The sequence below is a fragment of the Theobroma cacao genome, chromosome 4, assembly GCF_000208745.1.
Source record: "Theobroma cacao cultivar B97-61/B2 chromosome 4, Criollo_cocoa_genome_V2, whole genome shotgun sequence".
In the NCBI taxonomy this organism is placed as follows: Eukaryota; Viridiplantae; Streptophyta; class Magnoliopsida; order Malvales; family Malvaceae; genus Theobroma; species Theobroma cacao.
The window spans coordinates 28,438,483-28,464,049 of NC_030853.1; the positions used below are offsets into that span (position 1 = coordinate 28,438,483).

General features: G+C 33.4%; 2 protein-coding genes and 1 pseudogene across 2 annotated transcripts; all 3 read right to left on the minus strand.

The window, feature by feature from the left end:
* Positions 6,734 to 8,753, minus strand: LOC18603097 (3-ketoacyl-CoA synthase 11). Its single transcript, XM_018119116.1, has 2 exons — positions 7,983 to 8,753; positions 6,734 to 7,516 (listed from the first exon to the last, which is right to left on the minus strand). The coding sequence occupies exons 1-2, from the start codon at positions 8,751 to 8,753 to the stop codon at positions 6,734 to 6,736; spliced, it is 1,554 nt and encodes a 517-aa protein (XP_017974605.1).
* LOC18603098 (3-ketoacyl-CoA synthase 11) lies at positions 14,783 to 17,443 on the minus strand. Its single transcript, XM_007034861.2, has 2 exons — positions 16,643 to 17,443; positions 14,783 to 15,758 (listed from the first exon to the last, which is right to left on the minus strand). Exons 1-2 carry the CDS (start codon positions 17,390 to 17,392, stop codon positions 14,976 to 14,978), a joined length of 1,533 nt encoding a protein of 510 aa, XP_007034923.2. The 5' UTR covers positions 17,393 to 17,443; the 3' UTR covers positions 14,783 to 14,975.
* Positions 21,092 to 25,567, minus strand: part of LOC18603099 — a 20,769-nt pseudogene continuing 16,293 nt past the window's right edge.

Genomic DNA, 25,567 nt, shown 5'->3' on the forward strand with positions numbered 1-25,567 from the left:
ATAAATTTATATAGCCCTTAGAGACAGAAAGAGAGAGATACAGATCCAGCTAACATACATGTATTCTCATAAAAATTTTGGCATGAAAATACCCTGCTTATGTTGGAGATTGATTCAAAGTTTTTTATTAGTCAAAATATTTGAAAAATCCTCTATCGAGATATTTTTTTTAATTTAATCATTATACTCAAAATCGTAACATTTTAAATTTTTTTATTTTAAAAATTATTTTAATTTAATTTTTCTTATATTTTTTTATTTAAATTAATCATTACAATACTAACGTCAATGCCACGCAACACCAGGAGCACAAAAGGCGACAAGACATTGCCATGCCACACTTTGAGTTTAAATGCACATGACGCTTTTATTCTTCAAAACAAAAAGATGTGATCTTGCTGAGGTTCAAACCTAAAACCTTAGAGAGGTTTGACTTTCAATGGATCAGCCCCATGAAAACGCCCATAAATCCCTAAAATAAAGGAAGAAAAACGACGTATATCTTGAAGACGTACGGAGCAGAAGAATCCTTCTTTGCACTAATGGTGTTCGACGCAATGCCCTAATCGAGGGGTCCATCAGCATTTAGAACTGTCATTTAAGGCCCCTCTCCCAACGGCTCTGCACGCCCCTTGAAACATTGTCCGTTCCGTTTGCAAAAGCAGCTGTGTCCTCTTAGGCTCCACACAATGGCAATTATACAGATATTTACCTGCTCAACCCTTTGAATTTATGTCTGTCACTGGTTAATGCTTAAGATTTGAGCTGGCAGATGGGTTGATGAATGTTTGAATATGGAAGTAGTTTCCACATTCATTGGCATGAGTTTTTCAGTATAACTAAGGATTAAACATGGCCAGCTGCCTCTTATCAGACCCTCTAGCTGATTGCTTCAAGCAAATGTTGTTATTATAGCAAAAGAAAACCTACTTTTTCCTATTCTCAATTATTGTAGGGATTAGAATTTGCAGTAAATAGTGATAAAATTATTGATTTGGAACCTACCTGGCCTGTTCCTCTTTTTTTAACAAAAAGTTCTGAACATAACCAAAATTATGAATATGTAGAATTCATATATCCCAGACAGATTATTATACATGTTGGCCGACATCAATTAGCCTAGACTTAGAAACCCATCGCATTTCAATTATAGGGTGCCTGGAAATGCCTCCAGAAGGTGCCTGAAGCTGTCCCAGCCCATTTTACTGTAGTAGTAGCTAAGGCCGACTATCTTAGAAAATTTTCATAGTCCATCTAGTTGTATAGGGCTGCTAGTCTGTAATGGGCCACTAAGGACCCTTTCAAATTTGTTTGTTTTGAAGGACTGCTTGAATCTTGAGCTGGGGAAGGGGAACCTATAAGCTGTGTATATACCCCAATCCCCTGTTCAGTTATCCCCTGCTCCTCTTGCTCCAATTTAATAAGGAATTCCTTTTCTTTAAGGAAATTTTGGCCCTACTTCCTATTTTCACTGAAGATAAATGAACAGGATTTGATGCTATTTAACTCTTTTCTTATAGCTTAAAAAATAGAGGGTAGGGAGAGGGGAGAGGACTAAGAAGTTGGCTTCCTAATTCTCATTCCATTGCTCAACTAATTCATCTTTTCCCATTTTTTTTCTAAAGGGTTAAAACTTTGAATATGAATGAAAACCATGCTCATTTGTTTACTTGACCTACCACCATGAAGCATTACTTGATGATAAGAATCTTGAATAAAGTAGTAATTTTCAAAATTTGAATTCTATGTTATTTATTGTTCTAGATAAAGAAAATGTTCGTACTGGGTATAGAACTCTTTTAAGTCCTGCAAGAGTTGCAATTTACTAGTACGTGACAGGAGAACTTGATCAAGTAATCAGCATCTTGTCTCCAAACTTCGGAAGCATTCCTACTTACAGTCTGCTAGAACTAGAAAGCCTAGGTAGAGCTATGAAAGGAAAGCATACAGGACCATGAAGTTTTACAAGCTTTTGTAACAGGACAAGTTTTAGTGGTGAAGCAAAGCAGGGAGTGCATCCGAACAGTAATAACCTAGGACAAGACTGACGATGAGTTTAACAAAGGGTCCCATGATGATTGATCATGTTCCAACTCCGAGGTTTCTCAAAAGAAAGAGGGGGGTGGGGGCTGGGCTTTTGATACAACCATGAATGGTCATTGATGCATCGACGTGGCTTGACCTGGATCTGGCATTCCTCTTTTAAACTTTCGACCTTCAAAGCCCTGGCTTCGTGCTGCACTGCAAATCTGCCATATCATATCCGTAGATTGTCAATCAAAGCCTGACAGCGAGGGCAAACAAACAAACAATCAACTTCTGATCCCCCCGATATCAGAAAATGGGACGCTCTCTTTTGGGTTACCCTCTCGTGTGCTGGGGCCTACTTGACCAATCGGGTTGCATCAGCATGCCACACGTGCACATCCGGATGATGCTTCCTAGCTCCTACTGCTTGTTATTATTAGTATTGATTCTTTCACCATTGGAGATCAAAATCCTGGTTTGGGTTTTCTTTCTCTCTGAAAACAATAGTGTTCCGCACGCGCTCCTGCTTGAAGCCTTGAGTTGTGGGTTCAACTTCCGACCAACTGGGGCCACTGCAGGTTCAACCGTGACCCGAACGCCCATCAGGATAATTTGACCCAATTATTGTTTCTTTAATGGAGATTGGGGAGACATTTATCATATAGTTTTAGATAATTGAAAGGTGTATTTACATGAGAGAATTCATTTGCAACTTTCATTTTATTTTCTAATGCTTCTAGTTTGACTATTCTTTTAAAACAAAGAAAATTCAGAGAAATTTCAAAGAGAATTATGGTAAAATGATCATTTCTTCATTAGTGTACTGCAGATATAAAGAAGGAGAAACCTTATCTTCAGATTCTCTGTAACTTTTCTCTTTTACCAGACCAAAAAGGAGGAAGTTGTTTTTTTCTGCATTTTGTCATGCACGCTCTTTTCCATCCTTAGACCTTAATAGCATTTTCTCTTACCCACCAAGCATATTTTGTGTGGAAGAAATAGGGTAGAAAGAAAAAGAAGATGACAGCTGCCACATCCTTTCTTACTAACAGTAACAAGAAGTGAAAAATAAGACAAAAAGATATCATTAAAAGTGAAAAATGTATGTTACTTCTTTCTGTTTCTCCCTTAGTGATGAAGAGCAAAACATCCAACTCATTTCCCCTTGTTCATTTCTCCTTGATCCTCTTTTCTTTTTTGGTATTATTGCATCATCCATTCTTTTTCCTTTTTTTTTCCCTGCTGAATGGCGTTAACTTCAGTTCATTTCATTCTTTACCTTGAATCTGTAAGTTATGAAGGTGCAATGCCAGATGAAAGAATTTGGTTAAATTCATGTATGAACTATGATTGCGGCAGAAAAAAATTAATGTGTTGCAACTTCAAATCAAGTCAACTTTACAATGAAGCTAGACTCATTTTCAATACAATTCTTTCTTAAGTTTAAATCATGTGCAAGTTCAGTTCACCAGAAGATAAGACCAAAGTTAATTTACCCCCAACGTCTCATCTGCCATCAGCACATAGTTTGGTTTTTAGCAGAAACATCATGACCTTCAAACACTGACAATTCAATTCAACTTTATCACACTCTCCCTTGTGTTTATTACATTTCTAAAGAATTTATGCACACGTAGCAATTAATTCATGATATCCCAAATGCCTTGCTGTCCCCAATTATAAAAAGAAAAAGAAAAAATCGAAAACAATGGGTTATTGAATTTAGCTTTCAATAACATTATCAAGACATCTACACCGCATGCACATGAGGAATTGAAAGAGAGGGTGGGTGGGGTGGGTATATGTTGTTGGAAAACACACGGTTTGGTCCGGAAAAAATTTATAATTGAATAGATATCAAAGGTGGAGGTGCACAATGCAGCAGAAGAATTGGTGGACCCTTGATTGCCTTCAAAGTGGTCCTAAAACAAAAAGCCAGGTGAGTGAATCCCCACGGATTCAATGCAAAGAAAGGTGCCCTCTCCAACTCGGGCACCCCCCGATTTTGTCTAGTTCAATGCCCTTCAAATTTGGGTGTGGGGGTTCCTTGTGCAGGGGTCTGGTTTCCTTTGTGTGTTGGCACATTGGCCTGTTTTGGGACCACTTATTCTCATCTAAGTTGTATTTGTCATCTTTTTTCTATACTGTCATGGCCAGCTGGGGCACCCTACTGCTTTGAAACTCTCTCTCTCTTTTTTTATTTTTTTTACTCCATTTGAGCTTTAAACCTGACCCTGGTGTCCAATGTCGGTATATTTTTAATTCCAAGTTACTGCTCTTTTCCCTTTGTTTTCTGCTATGAAGTATGGAGTGAAACAGGAGTTTATGATAAAAAGGGGTATCACAGCAATTCAGCACCGACTGGCTAAAACAAAGTTTATGTTGAAGATTGATTCAAAGTTTTTTATTGGTAAAAATATTTGAAAAGTCTCTGTATTAGGATTTTTTTAATTTAGTCTCTTTATTTAAAATTATAATATTTTAATCTTTTTATTTTGAAAATTATTTCAATTTAATTCCTTTCACATTTTTTGTTTAAATTAACTGTTATAGTACTGATGTCAACGCTGACGTAGCACCAATAACATAAAAAGTGACGAGACATTGTCATGTCACACTTTGAGTTTACATGCAAAACCCAAAACCTTTAGCAAATATGCCAATGTCTTTATCACCACATCCAAGCCTTTACTAATAATTATAATTTGCTTGTGTTTTATTTCTTCTTTTCTTCTCTCTTTTTCTTTTTTTTTTCAAAACTACGTCGTTTTGTAGTATTTTTACACTTTCAAAAACCCTAGCAATAAAAACCCTTTGAAGCCTTTTTCTCCAAAAAAAAAAGCTCCAAAATTTTGATGTGCTATGTGGCAATCTCTTAGTGTGCCACGTGACATCCTGAACCCAAAGTATAATGTACGTTAGCATCAAATGCTACGTTAGTGCTGACGTCAATATCGTAACGGTTAATTTAAACGAAAAATATGAGAAGGATTAAATTGAAACAATTCTTAAAATGAAGAAATTAAAATATTACAATTTGACGTAAGAGGAATTAAATTGAAACAATTTTCAAAATGAAAAGATTAAAATCTTATAATTTTTAGTAAAAAAACTAAATTAAAAAAAATACCCTAATACATGAGTTTTTTAAATATTTTAACTTTTTTTATTAGATAAAGTCAAATAAATCTTTCACTTGAAAAGTGTAAGATAAGATGTTTTTTAAATTGTTTTGTTTCTAACTTTATCTTTAATTGTTATCAGATAATTATTGAGTAGATATAATAAGAAAGCCAAGCCAACTATTTCTGTAAGCCTGTAAAAAGCATGTTAGTTTGTATAATAAATTGCAATGAGTAGTACATTTTACTAGCTTTTGTCCTTTAGTTCTTTGCTTGTTCCATTATTTGTTCTTCTTTTTCTCAACAGCTTAGTTGAACTCCCTCCACTTGAGTGTAACTCTGGCAAGTACAGCAAAAATTTTCCCATTTGTTTGAGCTAGCCCTGGTCCCTGGGCCATGAAGACTAATTACTTTTCTTATCTCGTAGTCATTCTCACCTTAATTACTCATTCCAAACTAGAAATATTTAAGCCATTACTTTTGAGTAAATTGATGATTATTAGAGAAATTACCCAAATAAGGCATCCAATCATGCCGGTATTATATATTTACTTGTGTTGTAGCTGCACTCCAGCAATGTTTCGCTTCTAAATTGATTGTTGCTTTTAATACCCATATAAGAAACCTTATGAAATGGCGGTACCAATATCACAATGGCGACTTTACCATCAAAATGTTCTACAGTGAATTTGTATTGCTTTGCTAAGCTAGTTATAATAAACTCCATTTAATAACCAATCAATAGTACTTTTTCTTTTAAAACTTAATTAATTTCTGGTTATAGTGGTAGAATTTTTTTTTTCCTTTTCTGCTCTCTTTTAATAGTTTGATTCCAAGAACCCATATATTCAATGTACCACCTATAATATCCAATTCATCATTAAGCAACATTGATACATTTAACGATATATAAGGGAATTAAGGTTATTTAATACTAATTATATTGACAACAATTTCATTGATCTAATTCAACTTTGACCAATAATTTAGTTATACTAAGGCATGTAAAATTTAATTAATATATAATGAATAAACAGCGGTTATTGTTAAATATTGATGTAGCGGTCCATAATTCATCTTAAGTTTATAAGGAGAGTGTGGTTAATTGTTTTTTTTCAAAATTTATAATTTAGGTTTGAAAATTTGATGATGGATTATTTTGATTAATTAATTTTAAGAGAAATTGGTTACAAATTTACGGAACTATGTGACAGGGAATAGCTCTGTCTCTTCGTCATTGAGGCTTCAATGAGATGGAAATTTTGTCATGGCAGGGGAATCGTTCTGTCTCTATGCATGTGTACAAGTCATATGAATGTAGCAAATGCAGATTAGCTTTTCTATCTTCTTTCTTGAACATATATATAGTGCTGAACTACACTACACTTAGAATCAATGGCAATAAGCCAATAACCACTTTTATTGCTTGCTAAGACAAAAGTAGAAACTTTTCATTGAATTGATCAAGGATTACAAGACGGAGGAGTGTGAAAAGCCTTGACACAGAAACGAAGCCTCAAATAGACTTTTGATTTTGACAGATTAAGTTCATGCATGATGGATGGTAGAAATGTTCATGAACTTCAATAAACGATGGGTGCCACTTTAGGGACTTGCACAGGAAATTCATCAATTTCATCCGTCCAGGGATTCTTCTCCATGGCAGGACCGATTGCGCTTAGCGCACGCCAAACAGCACTGTTGCACTTGAATCCTGATCCGAACCCAATTTGCCATATCCTGTCACGCTTCTTGATTCTTCCTTTGGCCTCTAAGTAAGCCAATTCATACCACAAAGAACTGCTTGAAGTATTGCCAAACCTGTAGAGAGTCATCCTGGAAGGCTCCATGTGCCACTGAGTGAGGTCCAAGCTATTCTCTAACTCATCTAACACCGCTCTGCCTCCTGCATGAATGCAGAAGTGCTCAAATGCCAACTTGAAATCCGGAATGTATGATTTTATCTTCATTTTAAAAACTTTTCTCGCCACTAATGTTGCCGCAAACAATAGTTGCTCTGACAGGGGAAGGACAAGCGGCCCTAGTGTTGTGATATTTGTTTTGAGGGCTTCTCCAGCGACTGCCATGAGGTCTTTTGACAGCGAAACACCCACATTTTTTAATTCATCTTCTTGCTGGAATACACAATTGTAACTTTTGTCATCGGCACCCTTGTGGGTACGAAGGGTGTGAACAAGTTCATACTTTGAATGGCGACGATCACTCGATCGATTTGATAGGAGAATTGCAGCTCCACCCACTCGAAATAGACAATTTGTGACAAGCATCGATCGATTATTACCGTGGTACCAATTGTATGTGATGTTTTCCGTACTAACCACTAAAGCATATGAGTTGCTATGCACCTGGTACATATAGAATAACTTTTTATGTAATACAAATGCAACTCTCTTTGTTTGATACAAATATATATAGTAATGTTTAATCATAGAGCAAAATGTTTAGGGATCACTAAGTTAAAAATCTAGGTTCTACTTTTACCATTTGATTTTTAGTAATTTAAGTTAGATAAAGAATAAAAACATATACAAATTAAGAGGAATAATAATATGATATTCAAATTAATCTGTCATAAATGCAGCATAGTTCTTTTCAAAAATAAATAAATAAATAAATGCAGCATAGTTTTCTATACACAGGCACTGCACCAGTTTCAATTTTTCATATAATTTCCTATGCCCTAATTAATTGATCCCTTTAATTAGATTTTTAAAATTATTTATGGGGTAAATTAAGTTTATGATGAGCAGAAAAGATTAATTATATCTCATGTGAGTTTAACACCAATTAATTAATAGAGAAAACCGAAACCTGTAAAAGCTGTTTGGCAAGGTCTATTGAGATAAGCCCAGCACTGCAACCCATGCCACCAAGATTATAGCTCAAAATGTTCCCTCTAAGCTTGTAGTGATTTACAACGGTAGCTGAGAGGGATGGTGTTGGATTGAACAAACTACTATTCACCACGAGAATCCCTATATCTCTAGGCTTCACCCCAGTTTTCGCTAGGAGCTCATCGATTGCCGCAAACATAACCGTCTCAGTTTCCTTTCTTGCCTCTGCCATGCATTGGTTTCTGGGGACCTGCATCAAGGCTTCTGGGCCATATGTCATCTGGCCAAACCCTGACCTTTCTAGGATTTTCCTTTTAAATGCTAAACTTTCTTCCGTGAAACTTCCACTGACTGCTGATAACTGCATGAAAAGTTCTTTACTTACCATTCGAGCCTTCTCGGGCTTGTAACATGCGAAATTCACTAGGTAGATTTTTCGTGGGCGGCTCATGAAGTAAAATGTAGCTAAGAAAGCAATGGAAACAGACAACACACATAATGTTAAATAATTCAACCTAAAATTCTCACTCAACTGAACGAAATCTTCAATCGTAAATGTTGAAAGATGAGTTAATATGATGCAAAAGAAGGGCACAACCATGAGGTACAAAGCACTGGAGACCAAGTAATGGTAACCGAGCTTCACATATTTGAGTTTAACGGAGAGAGAGAAGCTAGATGTTCTCGTTTCAGATAGAGATTGAACCAAGTTTTGTTCATTCTCTGGGGCTCTTCTCTTTTCATTCATCATGGCTGCAAACACTGAACGGAGGCTAATTTCTAAGGTTTTGGGATGGAAAGAGTAAGTTTCCACCGTACCGGCATGAAGAGCAGCTAAGCATTATATATAGTTAGCTAAGCATTATATTTTTCGTGAGCACTCAAAGCTGAAGCAGAAAGCTGAAATATTATCAAAAGATCGTCCTTTAATTCTTTCCATTCTAAAGTATTCAAAATGATTATTGTACCATGTGGGGAGTATATATTTTAGGTCACATAAGTACCACGTTATGTATAATTTAGTTACAATCAAATGATAACAAATGCATAAATCAAGACATTTAACAGAAGTATTATTAGAATGTTGATCATTTGAGTGAGATGTGTGCAAACCCATCTTTAAAAGCCTTGAGTAATGATTTCTTAAGAATCCTTTTGATTTTTGACCCATGGTGTCCAAATTTTTCTCCCTCGTTTAGCCATGAATATTATAAGAAACCGGAGAGATTAAAAACAGATCAAAACTAATATTTGTCCTTGCCAATTGCCATAGTCATCCAACAAAAACCAGTTGTCCTTGTACCAAAATAATCAAATTCTATAAAGTAAGGGGAACTGAATATTATCATAGTTGGATGGTTAATTTGACTTACAAATATAATCATGATCACAAGCAAGATATCAGCCATTATCTGAATTATTGCTCAAAAGATCTTATTAAGCAGCCAAGAAATGTTTGCATTTGACTGAGACTTGTTTAGTAAAGAAATCAGCATACTGAAGCTGTCCCGATCACAAATTAGACCTTGCAAATCCCAAAAAAAAAAAAAAAACCAGATCCAGTTAATTATTATATCAAATTGTGCGCAAATATTGTCCAAAAATTCCATCATCTTTTAGATATGTCATATGTTATCTCGATGATTGCTCGAAAGACCCTGAAGACTTAATTCAATATATTGCAATAATAATTTTTGTAAGCAACAAAAAAACAGGTTTAAGTTCATACAGCAAATGACTTCTTTCTACCATAATTTTTCATTTTGGTTTTGCATAATGTTACAAATATTTTCCAAAACGTTGGCTATTCAACAAACTCATCTAGCACTGATCAATCCACTTCCCAGAGCTGATTTGCTTCTGGATTTTCCAGTCTACCAAAAGTTTGAGTAAAGGCATAAAGGCCTAAAATCTTCCTATGTACGTTCTTTGGATGGGGATTCTCTCCCCACAGTGATACTCGTAGCTTTTATTTTTGGCTCAGTCAAAACAGGAGGAAAGTTCATTCTTAACACATAAACAGATAATTGAAAGGAAAAGCAGATAACAGAAACGGCTAAAAGTAGAACATGAGCACGAAAGAAGGCCTGCAAACTGCAAAGCTACGAGCACAAGCCTTTTTTTTTTTTGCTACATAATGTGTTGTTATGCGCTACAAGCACAAGCTTAATAGAGTAGAAATAGAAACCAAAATAGGGTCCAAAGTTTTGAATGTGTAATGCTGAAGCCTGAACGGGTGGCTGGTGAACCGAGAATGTGGGATGAAAGGAAGGAATCTTTGGGTTGCGATAGTATGACTTTGCTTTTTCAAATTCATAACATAAGCAACCTGCCATGAGTTCTCTTGTCCATTGTTTTGTGATAGCACTGATTGATGATGGAGTCTTTATTTTTGGTTTGGAATCCAAAGATTAGAGAAGGCCGTGTTAATGCTTCTGGTTTTAATTTACAGTTAACTGAATATAAATATACTATGACAGAACATAACCTTGAGGCTTGCTGAGTTTTTTTTGGTTAACCAGGAAGCTGCTTTGTGGAATTGTTGCACGACTACGGGTTGATAAGCGGAGACTAGGGTGATGGCTTTGCTTTGTAATGTTCATCTTCTGGTTGCTGTTGGCTTTAATGTTTCTTTGGCATATTCATAGCTTGTTTCGTGCTAGGACTTGTCCTACTGAGCTGGCTAATTTACTACCACAAAGTGGATAGTTTTTGTACATGTTTTTTTTTTTAAGTAATGAGCATAGCTTAAAAGCCTTTTCAAAAAAGAAAAACAAAATTTAATAAACTCCAAAGCACGCTCGTTTTAAGTTTTAATTCCCGTTTGTTTTGATAAATGATTTATTGTTTTGACATTTTAAATTCATGCATAATAGGTAGATGGTAGACATAAGTGTATGTCTCAATAAACAATAGGTGCCACTTTAGGGATTTGCACGGGAAATTCATCAATTTCATCCGTCTAGGGATTTTTCTCTATGGCACTAGCAGGGTCAATAGTTCTTAACGCACGCCAAACAGCACTGTTGCACTTGAATCCTTATCCGAACCCAATTTGCCATACCCAAACCGAGATTGAAGTTGATACCGTGAAGGCCCTCCTCAGAGCATCTGTCTAGTCCGTTGATGAAGAAGGTATGGTGAAGCCCAACCCAAATGGCCTTCCACGAATCAAAAGCCTGCAAAGCATCGAATCATCGGCCTGTCTAATAGCAACTCTGCATCAAAAGTGCACAACACATTCTCGACTCCTTAATCCTCATATATCCTTCTATACCAAAATAAAGTCACTCCTAACCATCCATTTACTGTCAAAACAATAAGATACTATTAGATCACAATCTAAAGTAAATGCATTCCGCCTAAGTTAGAGAGAGGGATCGGACCATACTGAGGAAAAATAATTAAGCACTAAATATCGAAGGTATCAGCAAACCTTTTTACCCATATTCCTATAGACATACCTAACCCTCTGCAGTTTAAAAATTAAGTTTGCAGCAGATTAAGCTATTATCTTGTCTTCCAATAAGCAAAGATTAGCTTCAGCATAGACAGAAAACATTAAACAATCAAAGCTACCAATATTTCTTAGAACACCACCTGAAACCTCCGCTCGGTTTCGATGCCATGATCATCTGTAATGTTTCCAGGAGACCAATCCATTTGTAATGTTGTTTCCAGGTTTTAGTTGAGAATGTAACATCCAAATTTCACTTTTTAATTCTGAAAAAAAGAAGAAGAAAGAACAGAGGAAACTTTCATTCGACAGATAGAGGAATGCAAATAAAAACCCTTTTCGTATTTCCGTCTATCAGCCCTATGACAGGTTCCGTTTGTAAAAGAAAGTCCTAGCTAGTTTAATTAGCCATTTTTTTTTCACTGCAAGCTTACCTTGAGGCCACGGCGTTTGGTTTACAGGAACATAAAATCTCTTTGGCATGCTTGGTTGGGGGGAATGGAATAACCATTCATTCTCTATTCTTATTTTTGAAATAAAACTGCATTTGGTTTAATAGAATAGCTATTCTTCAGAATAACCATTCTAAAAGAAATCTGAATAGTCATTATCAAGGCTCCTCATGATAATAGTTATTTTAAATTATTGGAAATAAAAAAAAATTGATTAGATAAATATACTCTTTTACAATTTAATAAATAACCTTATAAAAAAATACTAAATCCATTTTTTCTCTCTCTCTTCCTCACTCCTTCTCTCTCTAAAGCACAAAAGACAAAAATTTTTTTACTTTATTTTCAAAAAAAGGGAAATGAAAATATTTAAATATTATTTAATATATTAATATTATTTCACTATAATAAATATTATAAAGCATATTACTTAATATTATTATTTGAATATAATAAATGTGATAAAGAATATTATTTAGTATTTTTTAAATTTAATGAAAAATATATTTTATCTTTTAATATGAAATATTATTTAATTATAATAAAAGGTTTAATTATCTTCTAATACAAAAATATTATTAAATTATAATAAAAATAATTTGTATTTTGGTGAAAATATTATTTAATTATAGTAAAAGTTATTTTGATTTTATTGCTCATAATATTTTTATCTTTTAACAAAATAAATCTTTAATTTTAATAATGAGTATTTTTTTCTCATCATAGTTTTTTTATTATTTAGTTAAAAAATCTTTAAATTTTAATAAAGGATATTTTTACCATTTACCCATTATTCCTTAACCATTCTTAAAATTATTCCTACCAACCAAATAATGGAATAAGTAATAATAGCAATTTCTATTCTATTCCATTTTCATGAACAAATCTACATAATAGCTATTCTTCCTCTATTCTATTATCTTAGAATGACTATTTTATTTTCACTCTATTCTTTCTAGTGAACCAAGCATGCTATCACTATCTTATTCTACTTGTAATCCTTTCAAAGCCAAGGCACATCAATCATCATCACTAGCACTCAAAGTGTGCTCAGCAAAATTATCAAGAATTTATCGTAATAATTTTAATCTGTTGTTGTGTGAGCAGAATTTAGACACGATATCACTTTATCACCGGCAAAGATTGTAACAATTGATTGTACTTCATTGGTTAATCACCACTAAACCCAAAATCAAACAACCTTAATTTAAAATTCTTTAATTCTATAATTAAAAAAAGAAAATTCCAGCATCATTGCTCCTAGCACATGCAATGGCTACCACAACTAAATGGGATCAGTCTTGATAACCTAATTANTTCCTCTTTTTTTCCCTTTTTTTTTTATTTTTCCAAATTTCCTCGTCATGTTAATTTTTATAACATCTCAATTATTGAATAAATAATTTAAATCTATATAGTATATAAATAGTATATATATATATATATAACTCATTCTTAATGTTCAAATTTAATTTGAAATTGATATCATAGTTTTCTTTTTTTAAAAGTTTGGGTGGAAGTTGTATTTTTAGATTTTTCACAAGAAAATGCTATTTCAGTTAATATTGCTTCAAAATTACCAATAATTATTCTTTTACAACTAGTACATTTTATTTTATTAGTTGAAGATTTAAATATAATTGGCATCTATTAGGGGAAATAGCTTTGCCTCTATTGTATCAAGATAAAAAAATAAAAGACACAATATTCAAAAAAGTCTCAAAAATATTTAAGAAAATTCAAATAAGTTCTTATTCTACTATTACGTTCAATCAAAGCCTTAATTTTTATTTTGAGTGAAATAAGCTTTTATGATTAATAGGTGACTAATTACTATTAATCAAAATATCACTTGTTATTTTTATACTCACGAAAGTTCTTGAAATATTCAAGAAAATTCAAAGAAGTTCTTATTCTACTATTTCATTCAATCAAACCTTTAATTTTTATTTTGAATCAAATAAGTTTTATGATTAATGGGTGACTAATTACCATTAATCAAAATATCATTTGTTATTTTTATGCTTACATGGTATTTATGTGAAGAGTGAAAAATGCCACATAAGCATCTCAGTATATTATGTTAACATGCTACATTATCATCTATTATGACATGTCGGTATACCACGCAGTATTAAATGATTAGTGGTATTTTGATTAAGTCAAGCATTAATTATAAGAGTTTGTTTTTGTTAGATCATTTGTAAGTTTTTATTAATATAAGTGCTTATTTGACCAAAAGAAAAATATAATGACTTCATTGAACGTAATAAAAGTATACAAATTTATTTGAATTGTACTGAATAATTTAGGGACTTTCGTAAAGATTATACCAAAATAGAATTATTAATTAGCATATTCAAAAAAATAAAATAAAAAATTTAGTGTACGCCCTATAAAAACTATATAAAAGCAAGTGAATGAAATTATAAGGTTAAAATCAATTTTCGTTCCTCCATATACATAATTCTAAAAAATGCAATAAGCAGTGAGAACTTCAAAAGAGTGATCACAAATCATAAAAGAGAAAGCATAAAGAAGAAAAGAACTCGGCTGAGGGCTTATAAGGCAACCGGCATAAAGGAAGAAATTAAAAGAGGGTGAGATTAGAGGAGTGACAAAGTGAAGCAATCAAATCTTGAGATCTCAAATTGCAAGGACATGAAAAGGCGAGACGTCAATGAGTTATTTGAGCCGAGTAATTTGACAAGCATATGTACTACCTCCAAAACCTTATAATTAAAAAGGCTATCTTGTAAATCTTACAACGTTTCATAAAGTAGCAAGGTTAATTATATTAATCTTTGAAAGGATTCATACATACATACATATATATATATATATATATATATATATATATATATATATATATATTGTGGTACGTGCTCATGGGCTCACCACATTAATTATTTGTTTAAATCCCTACCTGCTATTCTTAGAATCCAACTAACTAATGGCCACACGCCTATAACTACTTCTGCCATTTTATATATTTTACATACTGAATTCATGTAGGCATATGATAGATAAAAGGTAGCTACGAACATTGAACTCCTAAATTTTAATACACGACGGATGCCACTTGAGGGACTTGCACAGGAAATTTGTCGATTTCATCCATCCAAGGATTCTTCTCCACGGTTGGATTCACTGTTCTTATTGCACGCCAAACAGCACTGTTGCATTTGAATCCTGATCCGAACCCGATTTGCCAGACCCTGTCACGCTTCTTGATTCTTCCTTTGGCCTCCGAGTAACCCAGTTCATACCACAAAGAACTGCTTGAAGTATTGCCAAACCTGTATAGAGTCATCCTGGAAGGCTCCATGTGCCATTGAGTGAGGTCCAAGCTTTTCTCTAGTTCATCTAGCACCCCTCTCCCCCCTGCATGAATGCAGAAGTGCTTAAATGCCAACTTAAAATCTGGAATGTATGGTTTCATCTTCATTTTCAAAACTTTTCTTGCCACTAAATTTGCGAAAAACAGGAGTTGCTCTGAAAGGGGAAGAACCAATGGCCCTAGTGCTGTGATATTTGCTTTGAGGGCTTCCCCAGCTACAGCCGTGAGGTCTTTTGACAGTGAAACACCCACTTCGTTTGCTTCATCTTCTTGCTGCAATATACAACTGTAACTCTTGTCATCCTGACCTTTGTGGGTAAGAAGAGTGTGAACCAGTTCATACTTGGAACGACGGCGATCATATGATCTATTTGAGAGAAGGATTGCAGCTCCACCCACTCGAAATAGGCAGTTTGTCACAAGCATCGGTCGATTATTGCCAAAATACCAATTGTATGTGAGGTTCTCCGTACTGACCACTAAAGCATACGAGTTGTGATGCACCTATTGTACATGAGATGAAAATAAAATAAGTTTGGGAATTGGAATAATGTTGAAAACCAATATGGATTTGATTTATTAAAATGCTAAGAGGATGAATGAAATCGTTAAAAAAAAATTAGTATAGTTTGATTTTTATAGCTTAATAGTTATTATGAAGTTTTTATAAAAAAATAATTTTAGAATTAGGCTAAATTTGTTTGATAAATTTACTTTTATAAACTCTTTTTTATATTAACAAAACAATCTATATAAGTTATAACTTTAGTTAAAATTATCATAAAAGGTGTTTAATAAATAATTTTTTATTAATTATGAATTCTTTTATTCACAATGGAAAAAAGTTAATTTTATTTTTTTATTTATGTAAAATTTTTTTTGAAAATATAAAAATATTTTAATATGATTAATAATAAATCATATAAAAATGAAAATGGATAATGTTAGCATTATTTTTAATAGATGAGGACATTTTTGAAACAATTTTTTTTTAAAAGAAAACTGAAATGTTTATAAAAAAAAAAAAGAGAAAGCCCATCTTTGAAGCTCTTATTGAAGTTTTTTTTTCTAAATTTTGTTTTTTAAAAAAAGCTGTTTGTTTTAATAGCTTTTCAAAATTCCTATTAAAAAAAAAATCAAACCAAACAAACACTTACAAATTAACAAATATCCAATGATTAAATATTTTTACTGTTTGTAGTAAAGATATACTCATAATTAAAAAAAAAAAAAAAACTATTTGAGTTATAGTACTTAGTTGATCTAAATTTTTCTTTCAATCTATCTACCTTTTAAAAGTAAAAATTAAGTCAAACTTAAAAAAACTAATTTTTTTTTTAAAAAACACAATCTCCCTACGTCTAAAGGGAAAATTCAATTTTAGAAACCTGTAAAAGCTGATTGGCAAGGTCTATAGAGATGAGTCCAGCACTGCAACCCATGCCACCGAGATTGTAGCTCAAAATATTCCCTCTAAGCTTGTAGTGATTCACAATGGCGGCTGAGAGGGAGGGTGTTGGATTGAACAAACCGCTGTTCACCACGAGAATTCCGATATCTCTAGGCTTCACACCTGTTTTTGCCAAGAGCTCATCGATTGCTCCGAACATAACGGTCTCTGTTTCCTTCCTTGCCTCTGCCATAGTTCGGTTAGCTGGGACTTGAATCAAGGCTTTTGGAGCATATGTTGTTTGACCGAGCCCCGATCTTTCCAAGATTTTCTTTTGAAAGATTAAACTTTCTTCGGTGAAGCGTTCATTTTTTGCAGATAACTGCATGAAAAGTTCTTTACTCACCATTTGAGCTCTTTCAGGCTTGTAACATGCGAAATTCACTAAGTACACGTTTCTTGGGCGGCACATGAAGTACAAGGTAGCGAGGAAAGCAATAGAAATTGACAACAACCATACTGTTACACAATTCAACCTAAGGTTTTCATGCAGCTGAATGAAATCTTCAACTGTAATCGTTGAAAGATGAGTTAAGATAATGCAAAAGAGGGGTATAACCATGAGGTATAAAGCTTTGGAGACCAAGTAATGGTAACCAAGCTTCACATATTTGCGTTTAACAGAGAGAGAGAAGCTGGATGCTCTTGTTTCGGGTAGAGCTTGAACAAAGTTTTGTCCATTCATCATGATTGCAGAGGTTGGAGGCTTTTGGAAAGGTGAAGGAATCAGTAACAAAGTTCCCCGCCTTGCCTTGCCGTTCGAGGTTAAGAAATTTATAGGGTCTTGAGACCGAAAGAAGGGAAATTAAGAACGATAAAGAGTTGACATCTACTAAGCACTCAACCACCAGCTGTACGTAGGTATAAATGGTTGTGTTAGCTCTCCATGACACGAAAGAAAAATCCAATTATTATTGGCATTTCCAAAGCAAAACAATATACAGGTGAAAAATATTCAAAACGAACAAATAAAGGGAATTTATTCTAGAAAAAGTAAAGGGAAACTAATTTTGGTTTCAACAAATTAGAGTTAGAGCTATCTTATGTCCATCTGACCAAACCATGAAAACAGTTTAAATCATCACAAGTATCATATTTTATATATATATCCTTTGAGTAATTGTAACAAATGCTTACAAACACTTGATAAAATTAACCAAAAGTAGCGTGAAGAGTTAAGTGCCGCTGTGAGCTTGGAGGTGCGCACACTGAAAAGGTGAAAGATATTAAGTTGGTTCACTGAGAAATCAGTTGCAGATATTTAATGGATAGGAATCTAAGCAGCTTTGCTTGAGGATTCTCCTCGAGACAGGAAATTTAAGTTGCCGAGTATGGTCGGCCTGTATTGTTTCCAAGGATGGCTGATTGGTCTGCTGAATACAGACAGCACCCATGCAGAGAGGGAGCCGGTTGTACTCTCATCAAATGAATCGGTTCAGAAATTTTCGGAGCCCAACGATAAAGGCCATACCCAAACCGAGATTGAAGTTGATACTGTGAAGGCCCTCCTCAGAGCATCTGTCTACTCCGTTGATGAAGAAGGTATGGTGAAGCCCAACCCAAATGGCCCTCCAGGAATCGAAAGACTGCAAAGCATCGAATCATCGGCCTGTCTAGTAGGAACTCTACATCAAAAGTGTACAACATATTCTCGACTCCTTAATCCTCATATGTCCTTCTGTACCAAAACAATGTCATTCCTCTCCTAACCATCCATTTACTGTCAAAACAATAAGATACTATTAGATCACAATCTAAAGTAAATGCATTCCGCCTAAGTTAGAGAGAGGGATCGGACCATACTGAGGAAAAATAATTAAGCACTTAATATCGAAGGTATCAGCAAACTTTTTTACCCATATTCCTATAGACATACCTAACCCTCTGCAGTTTAAAAATTAAGTTTGCAGCAGATTAAGCTATTATCTTGTCTTCAAATAAGCAAAGTTTAGCTTCAGCATAGACAGAAAACGTTAAACAATCAAAGCTACCAATATTTCTTAGATCACCACCTGAAACCTCCGCTCGGTTTCGATGCCATGATCATCTGTAATATTTCCAGGAGACCAATCCACTTGTAATGTTGTTTCCAGGTTTTAGTTGAGAATGTAACATCCAAATTTCACTTTTTAATTCTGAAAAAAAAAAGAAGAAAGAACAGACGAAGCATTCATTCGACAGATAGGGGAACGCAAATAAAAACCCTTTTCGTATTTCCGTCTATCATCCCTATGACAGCTTCCGTTTGTAAAAGAAAGTCCTAGCTAGTTTAATTTGCCATTATTTTTCACTGCAAGCTTACCTTGAGGCCATGGCGTTTGGTTTACAGGAACCGAAAATCTCTCACTGCCTTATTCTACTTGTAATCCTTTCAAAGCCGAGACACATCAATCATCATCACTAGCACTCGAAGCGTCCTCAGCAAAACTATCAAGAATTCATCGTAATAATTTTAATTTGCTGTTGTGTGAGCAGAATTTAGATACGATATCACTTTATCACCGGTGAGGATTGCAGCAATTGATTGTACTGCATTGGTTAATCACCATTAAACCCAAAATCAAACAACCTTAATTTAAAATTCTTTAATTCTATAATTAAAAAAAGAAAATTCCAGCATCATTGCTCCTAGCACATGCAATGGCTACCACAACTAAATGGGATCAGTCTTGATAACCTAATTACTTCCTCTTCTTTCACCTTTTTTTTTTTTTTATTTTTCAAATTTCCTCGTCATGTTAATTTTTATAACATCTCAATTATTGAATAAGTAATTTAAACATATATATATATATAAAACTCATCGTTAATGTTCAAATTTAATTCGAAATTGATATCATAGTTTTCTTTTTTTAAAAGTTTGGGTGGAAGTTGTATTTTTAGATTTTTCACAAGAAAAGGCTATTTCAGTTAATATTGCTTCAAAATTACCAACAAATAATTATTTTATTTGTTGAAGATTTAAATATAATTAGCATCTATTAGGGGTATTAACTTTGCCTCTATTGTATTAAGACAAAAAATAAAAGACATAATATTCAAAAAAGTCTAAAAAATATTTAAGAAAATTTGAATAATTTCTTATTTTACTATTGTGTTCAATCAAACTCTTANCAAATAATTATTTTATTTGTTGAAGATTTAAATATAATTAGCATCTATTAGGGGTATTAACTTTGCCTCTATTGTATTAAGACAAAAAATAAAAGACATAATATTCAAAAAAGTCTAAAAAATATTTAAGAAAATTTGAATAATTTCTTATTTTACTATTGTGTTCAATCAAACTCTTAATTTTTATTTTGAGTGAAATAAGCTTTTATAATTAATAGATGACTAATTACCATTAATTAAAATATCACTTGTTATTTTTATACTCACGAAAGTCCCTGAAATATTCGCGAAAATTCAAATAAGTTCTTATTCTACTATTTCATTTAATCAAACCTTTAATTTTCATTTTGAGTCAAATAAGCTTTTATGATTAATGGGTGACTAATTACCATTAATCAAAATATCATTTGTTATTTTTATACTCACGTGGTATTGATGTGAAGGGTTAAACATGCCACATGAGCATCTCAATATATTATGTTAACATACCACATTATCATCTATTATGACATGTCGGTATATCATGCGGTTTTAAATGATTAGTGGTATTTTGATTAAGTCAAGCATTAATCATAAAAGTTTGTTTTTGTTAGATCATTTGTGAGTTTTTATTAACATAAGAGCTTATTTGACCAAATGAAAAATATAATGACTTGATTGAATGTAATAAAAGTATAAAGATTTATTTGAATTGTACTGAATAATTTAGAGACTTTTGTAAAGATTATACCAAAATAGAATTATTAATTAGCATATTCAAAAAATAAAAATAAAAAATGTAGTGTACGTCCTATGAAAACTATATAAAAGCAAGCGAATGAAATTGTAAGGATAAAATCAATTTTCGTTCCTCCATATATATAATTTTGAAAAATGCAACAAGTAGTGAGAACTTCAAAAGGGTGATCACAATCATAAAAGAGAAAGTATAAAAAAAAAAAGGACTCGGCTGAGAGCTTATAAGGCAACCAGCAGAAAGGAAGAAATTAAAAGAGGGTGAGATCAGAGGAGTGACAAAGTGAAGCAATCAAATCTTGAGATCTTGAATTGCAATTATAATGGTAATGCACGCTAACAATTGAACTTTTTCCCCTTCTCACATAAGAAGTCTATGAGTTCTTTGAGCCGAGTAATTTGACAAACATATGTACTACCTCCAAAACCTTATAATTAAATAGTAAACTTAATTATATTAATCTTTGAAAGGGTTCATATATATATATATATATATTGTGGTACGTACTCTTGCGCTCACCACATTAATTATTTGTTTATATTCCTAGCTGCTATTCTTAGAATCCAATTAATAATGGACTCACGCCTTTAACTACTTTTGCCATTTTATATATTTTACATACTGAATTCATGTAGGCATATGATAGATAAAAGGTAGCTAGGAACATTGAATTCCTAAATTTTCACTAGACATGGATGCCACTTGAGGGACTCGCACAGGAAATTTGTCGATTTCATCCATCCAAGGATTCTTCTCCACGGTTGGATTCACTGTTCTTACTGCACGCCAAACAGCACTGTTGCATTTGAATCCTGATCGGAACCCAATTTGCCAGACCCTGTCACGCTTCGTGATTCTTCCTTTGGCCTCCGAGTAACCCAGTTCATACCACAAAGAACTGCTTGAAGTATTGCCAAACCTGTAGAGAGTCATCCTGGAAGGCTCCATGTGCCATTGAGTGAGGTCCAAGCTTTTCTCTAGTTCATCTAGCACCCCTCTCCCCCCTGCATGAATGCAGAAGTGCTCAAATGCCAACTTAAAATCCGCAATGTATGGTTTTATCTTCATTTTCAGAACTTTTCTTGCCACTAAAGTTGTGAAAAACAGGAGTTGCTCTGACAGCGGAAGAACCAATGGCCCAAGTGTTGTGATATTTGCTTAGAGGGCTTCCCAGCTACTGCCATGAGGTCTTTTGACGGTGAAACACCCACTTTGTTTTCTTCATCATCTTGCTGCAATACACAATTGTAACTCTTATCATCCGCACCTTTGTGAGTACAAAGGGTGTGAATTAGTTCATACTTCGAATGACGTTGATCACTTGATCTGTTTGATAGAAGAATTGCAACTCCACCCACCCGAAATAGACAGTTTGTCACAAGCATTGGTCGATTATTGCCAAAATACCAATTGTATGTGATGTTCTCCGTACTGACCACTAAAGCATACAAGTTGCGATGCACCTATTGTACATGAGATCAAAATAAAATAAGTTTGGGCATTGGAATAATGTTGAGAACCAATATGGATTTGATTTATTAAAATACTAATGAATGAAATCGTTAAAAAAAAGTTACTATCTAATTTAGAACCTGTTTAGTTTGATTTTAATAGCTTAAAAATTATTATGAAGTTTTTATAAAAAATAATTTTAAAATTAAGCTAAATCTGTTTGATAAATTTACTTTTATAAACTTTTTTTTTATAAATAAGTTGTTTGGCAAAACAATCTATATAAGTTTTAATTTTAGTTAAGATTATCATAAAAGGTATTTAATAAATAAATTTTTATTAATCATAAATTCTTTTATTCATAATAAAAAAAGTTAATTTTATTTTATTATTTATGTAAAATAAATTTTTGAAAATATAAAAATATTTTTATATAATATAAAGTTTATAATTAATAATAAATCATATAAAAATGAAAACGGCTAATGTTATCATTATTTTTAATAGTTAACGACATTTTTGAAACAATTTTTTTTTGAGAAAATTGACATATTTTTAGAAGAAAAAAAGAGAAAGGTCCTCTTTGGGGCTTTTCTTGAAGTTTTTTCTCTAGATTTTGTTTTGAAAAAAAACTGTTTATTTTAATAACTTTTCAAAATTCTTATTTAACCTGGCTTCTGCTTTTTAAGAGGTAGATAAGTTAAAGGAAAATCAAAACAAACAAACACTTAGAAATTAACAAATATCCAATAATTAAATATTTTTATTATTTGTAGTAAAGATATACTCATAATTAAAAAAAAAATTTACTGTTTGAGTTCTAGTGCTTGTTTGATCCGATTTTTTCTTTCAATTTATCTATCTCCTAAAGTAGAAATTGAATCAAATAGAATTTTGAGAAGTTCTTAAAAAAAGCTATTATAAAAAGCAATTTTTTTTTAGAAAACACAATCTCGGGGAAATTCAATTTTAGAAATCTGTAAAAGCTGATTGGCAAGGTCTATAGAGATAAGGCCAGCACTGCAACCCATGCCACCAAGATTGTAGCTCAAACTATTCCCTCTAAGCTTGTAGTGATTCACAATGGCGGCTGAGAGGGATGGTGTTGGATTGAACAAACTGCTGTTCACCACGAGAATTCCGATATCTCTAGGCTTCACCCCTGTTTTTGCCAAGAGCTCATCGATTGCTCCGAACATAACGGTCTCTGTTTCCTTCCTTGCCTCTGCCATAGTTCGGTTAGCTGGGACTTGCATCAAGGCTTTTGGAGCATATGTTGTTTGACCGAACCTTGATCTTTCCAAGATTTTCTTTTGAAAGGTTAAACTTTCTTCGGTGAAGTATTCATTTTTTGCAGATAACTGCATGAAAAGTTCTTTACTCACCATTTGAGCTCTTTCAGGCTTGTAACATGCGAAATTCACTAAGTACACGTTTATTGGGCGGCACATGAAGTAAAAGGTAGCTAGGAAAACAATAGAAATTGACAACAACCATATCGTTACATAATTCAACCTAAGGTTTTCACTCAGCTGAATGAAATCTTCAACTGTAATTGTTGAAAGATGAGTTAAGATGATGCAAAAGAGGGGTATAACCATGAGGTATAAAGCTTTGGAGACCAACTAATGGTAACCAAGCTTCACATATTTGAGTCTAACCCCAAGAGAGAAGGTGGATGTTCTTGTTTCAGCTGGTAGAGCTTGAACCAAGTTTTGTTCACTCTGATCTGGTGCTCTTTTCTTTTCATTCATCCTGATTGCAGAAAGTTGGAGGCTAATGTTAATGGATGCTTCGTAAGGTTTTGCAAAGTTGATGGAAAATGTAAGTTCCCGCCCTTGCTACTATGAAGCGATGAGGTTAGGAAATTTATAAGGGGCTTGGGAGGTGTAGACACCTGAAAAAGAAAAATAATAAATAAATAAAAAATTTAAAATTATAATAAAACAAATTAAAATACATAAAAAATAATAATAATATAAAATTAAAAAAAAAACCCACTACGCATGATGGGGGTTCTGGGCACCAACTCCAGGGGGTGCCAGAACCCCATCGCCAGGTTGTCCAAATTTTTGGACAACCCGGCTCCTTAAAAACCACCTGCAACCTGCAAAAAAAAAAAACAACGAGAACAAAAACAAAAAAAATCCTAGATCTACCAGCAACTACCTAGCCACACAAAATAAAAATAAAAAAAAAATCAAAAGGGGGAGCCAAAAATCGAATCGGGGTTTCAACTCGGGATTCGGTTCGGCTTGAGGGAGAGAGATCAGTGAGCGGTGAAGGGAGGGTTGGATCTGTGGAACGGCGGCCACCGGCAAGGGAAAACCTAAACCCGTTTGGGTCACCACCGACCGAAGAAAGGGGGTGCCCGATCTGTCGTTCGGAAGGGAAGAGGGTTTCAAGAGAAAGAGTGAGGAAATCGGCGATAGACTCGGGGAAAAAGAGGACGGGACGCAAACACCGGCGAAGAAGGGAGGTTCTTTTCTAGAGAGAAGGCAGAGAGGGTGCAGCTAGAGAGAGAAAATGAAATCCGAAAATGAGAAGAAAGGCCAAAAACGAGATTTATATACCCGAGTTTAGGGTCTAAACGACGTCGTTTCAGTGAAGTGAAGAATTCAAAAGGTCGACGCCTAAACGACGTCGTTTGAGGGAGTCCCCAGAGCCCCAAAACGGTGCGTTTAGGAGAAGGCCAGGCGGACCAAGGAAGCAGGCTTGGGACGCCTCCGTGCAGCCCAGACAGCTTGGGCCATCATTCTAGCCCAAGCAAGGTGAGGCCTTACCCGTTTATTGTGGATTTGGGCTTGCTATTTTGGGCTTATCCAGTTTATTTAATTGTTTGTTTAGCTAAAATAAAAATATAAAAATAATAAGAATAAAAATATATAAATAATAGCAATAACGATAATAAGTGAATAAAAAATATTAATATTATAAATATATTTAGAGGCTTGCAAATAATAAAATAATAATAACAATAATAATTCATGATGCGAATATATATATTTTAAAAAAATAATAATAAATGAAAAATGAAAAAAATAATAAATAAAAAATAAAAAATAAATAATATAATTGGAATAATTATTTGAGTATTACCACCTAAAGGGGGCAAAGAGTTGCCTCTTTTGGGTGGATATTTTTTGGGTGCGAAGTTCGAGACGAATTTTCACCGAAGCGTCGAGATAAATCTGAACTCTAGATTTCAAAACCCATTAAGTCAGATAGTCATTGTTAAAAAATAATATATGTAAGAAAATTTTGTTACATTCGAATTAATTTAAATAAATATTACTAAATAAAGTTAATCCAATCGTTTAAAAATTAATTAATTATTTATTAGATAAGCTTTGTAATCAAGTAAAAAAATTGACCAACAACAAATATGGATTTAAATAGAAAACCAAAAAATAAAGTACATATAAACGAAAAATAATAAATACCAAATAATAAATAATCAAAATTTTTTTTTAAACAATCAATAAACGCGTGCATGTAGATATCATCATTTTATACTGTCATTGCATGCCGCTCTTATTTTACAAATGGCGCGGGAATCCC

Bases quoted from the DNA above. Each gene is read 5' to 3' on its own strand.
- LOC18603097 (XM_018119116.1), bottom strand. From the start codon at position 8,753: ATGAATGAAAAGAGAAGAGCCCCAGAGAATGAACAAAACTTGGTTCAA. The intron at 7,517-7,982 runs GTTTCGGTTTTC...TATATGTACCAG, and splicing joins TTGCCAAACAGCTTTTACAG to GTGCATAGCAACTCATATGC.
- LOC18603098 (XM_007034861.2), bottom strand. From the start codon at position 17,392: ATGATGAATGGACAAAACTTTGTTCAAGCTCTACCCGAAACAAGAGCA. The intron at 15,759-16,642 runs GTTTCTAAAATT...CATGTACAATAG, and splicing joins TTGCCAATCAGCTTTTACAG to GTGCATCACAACTCGTATGC.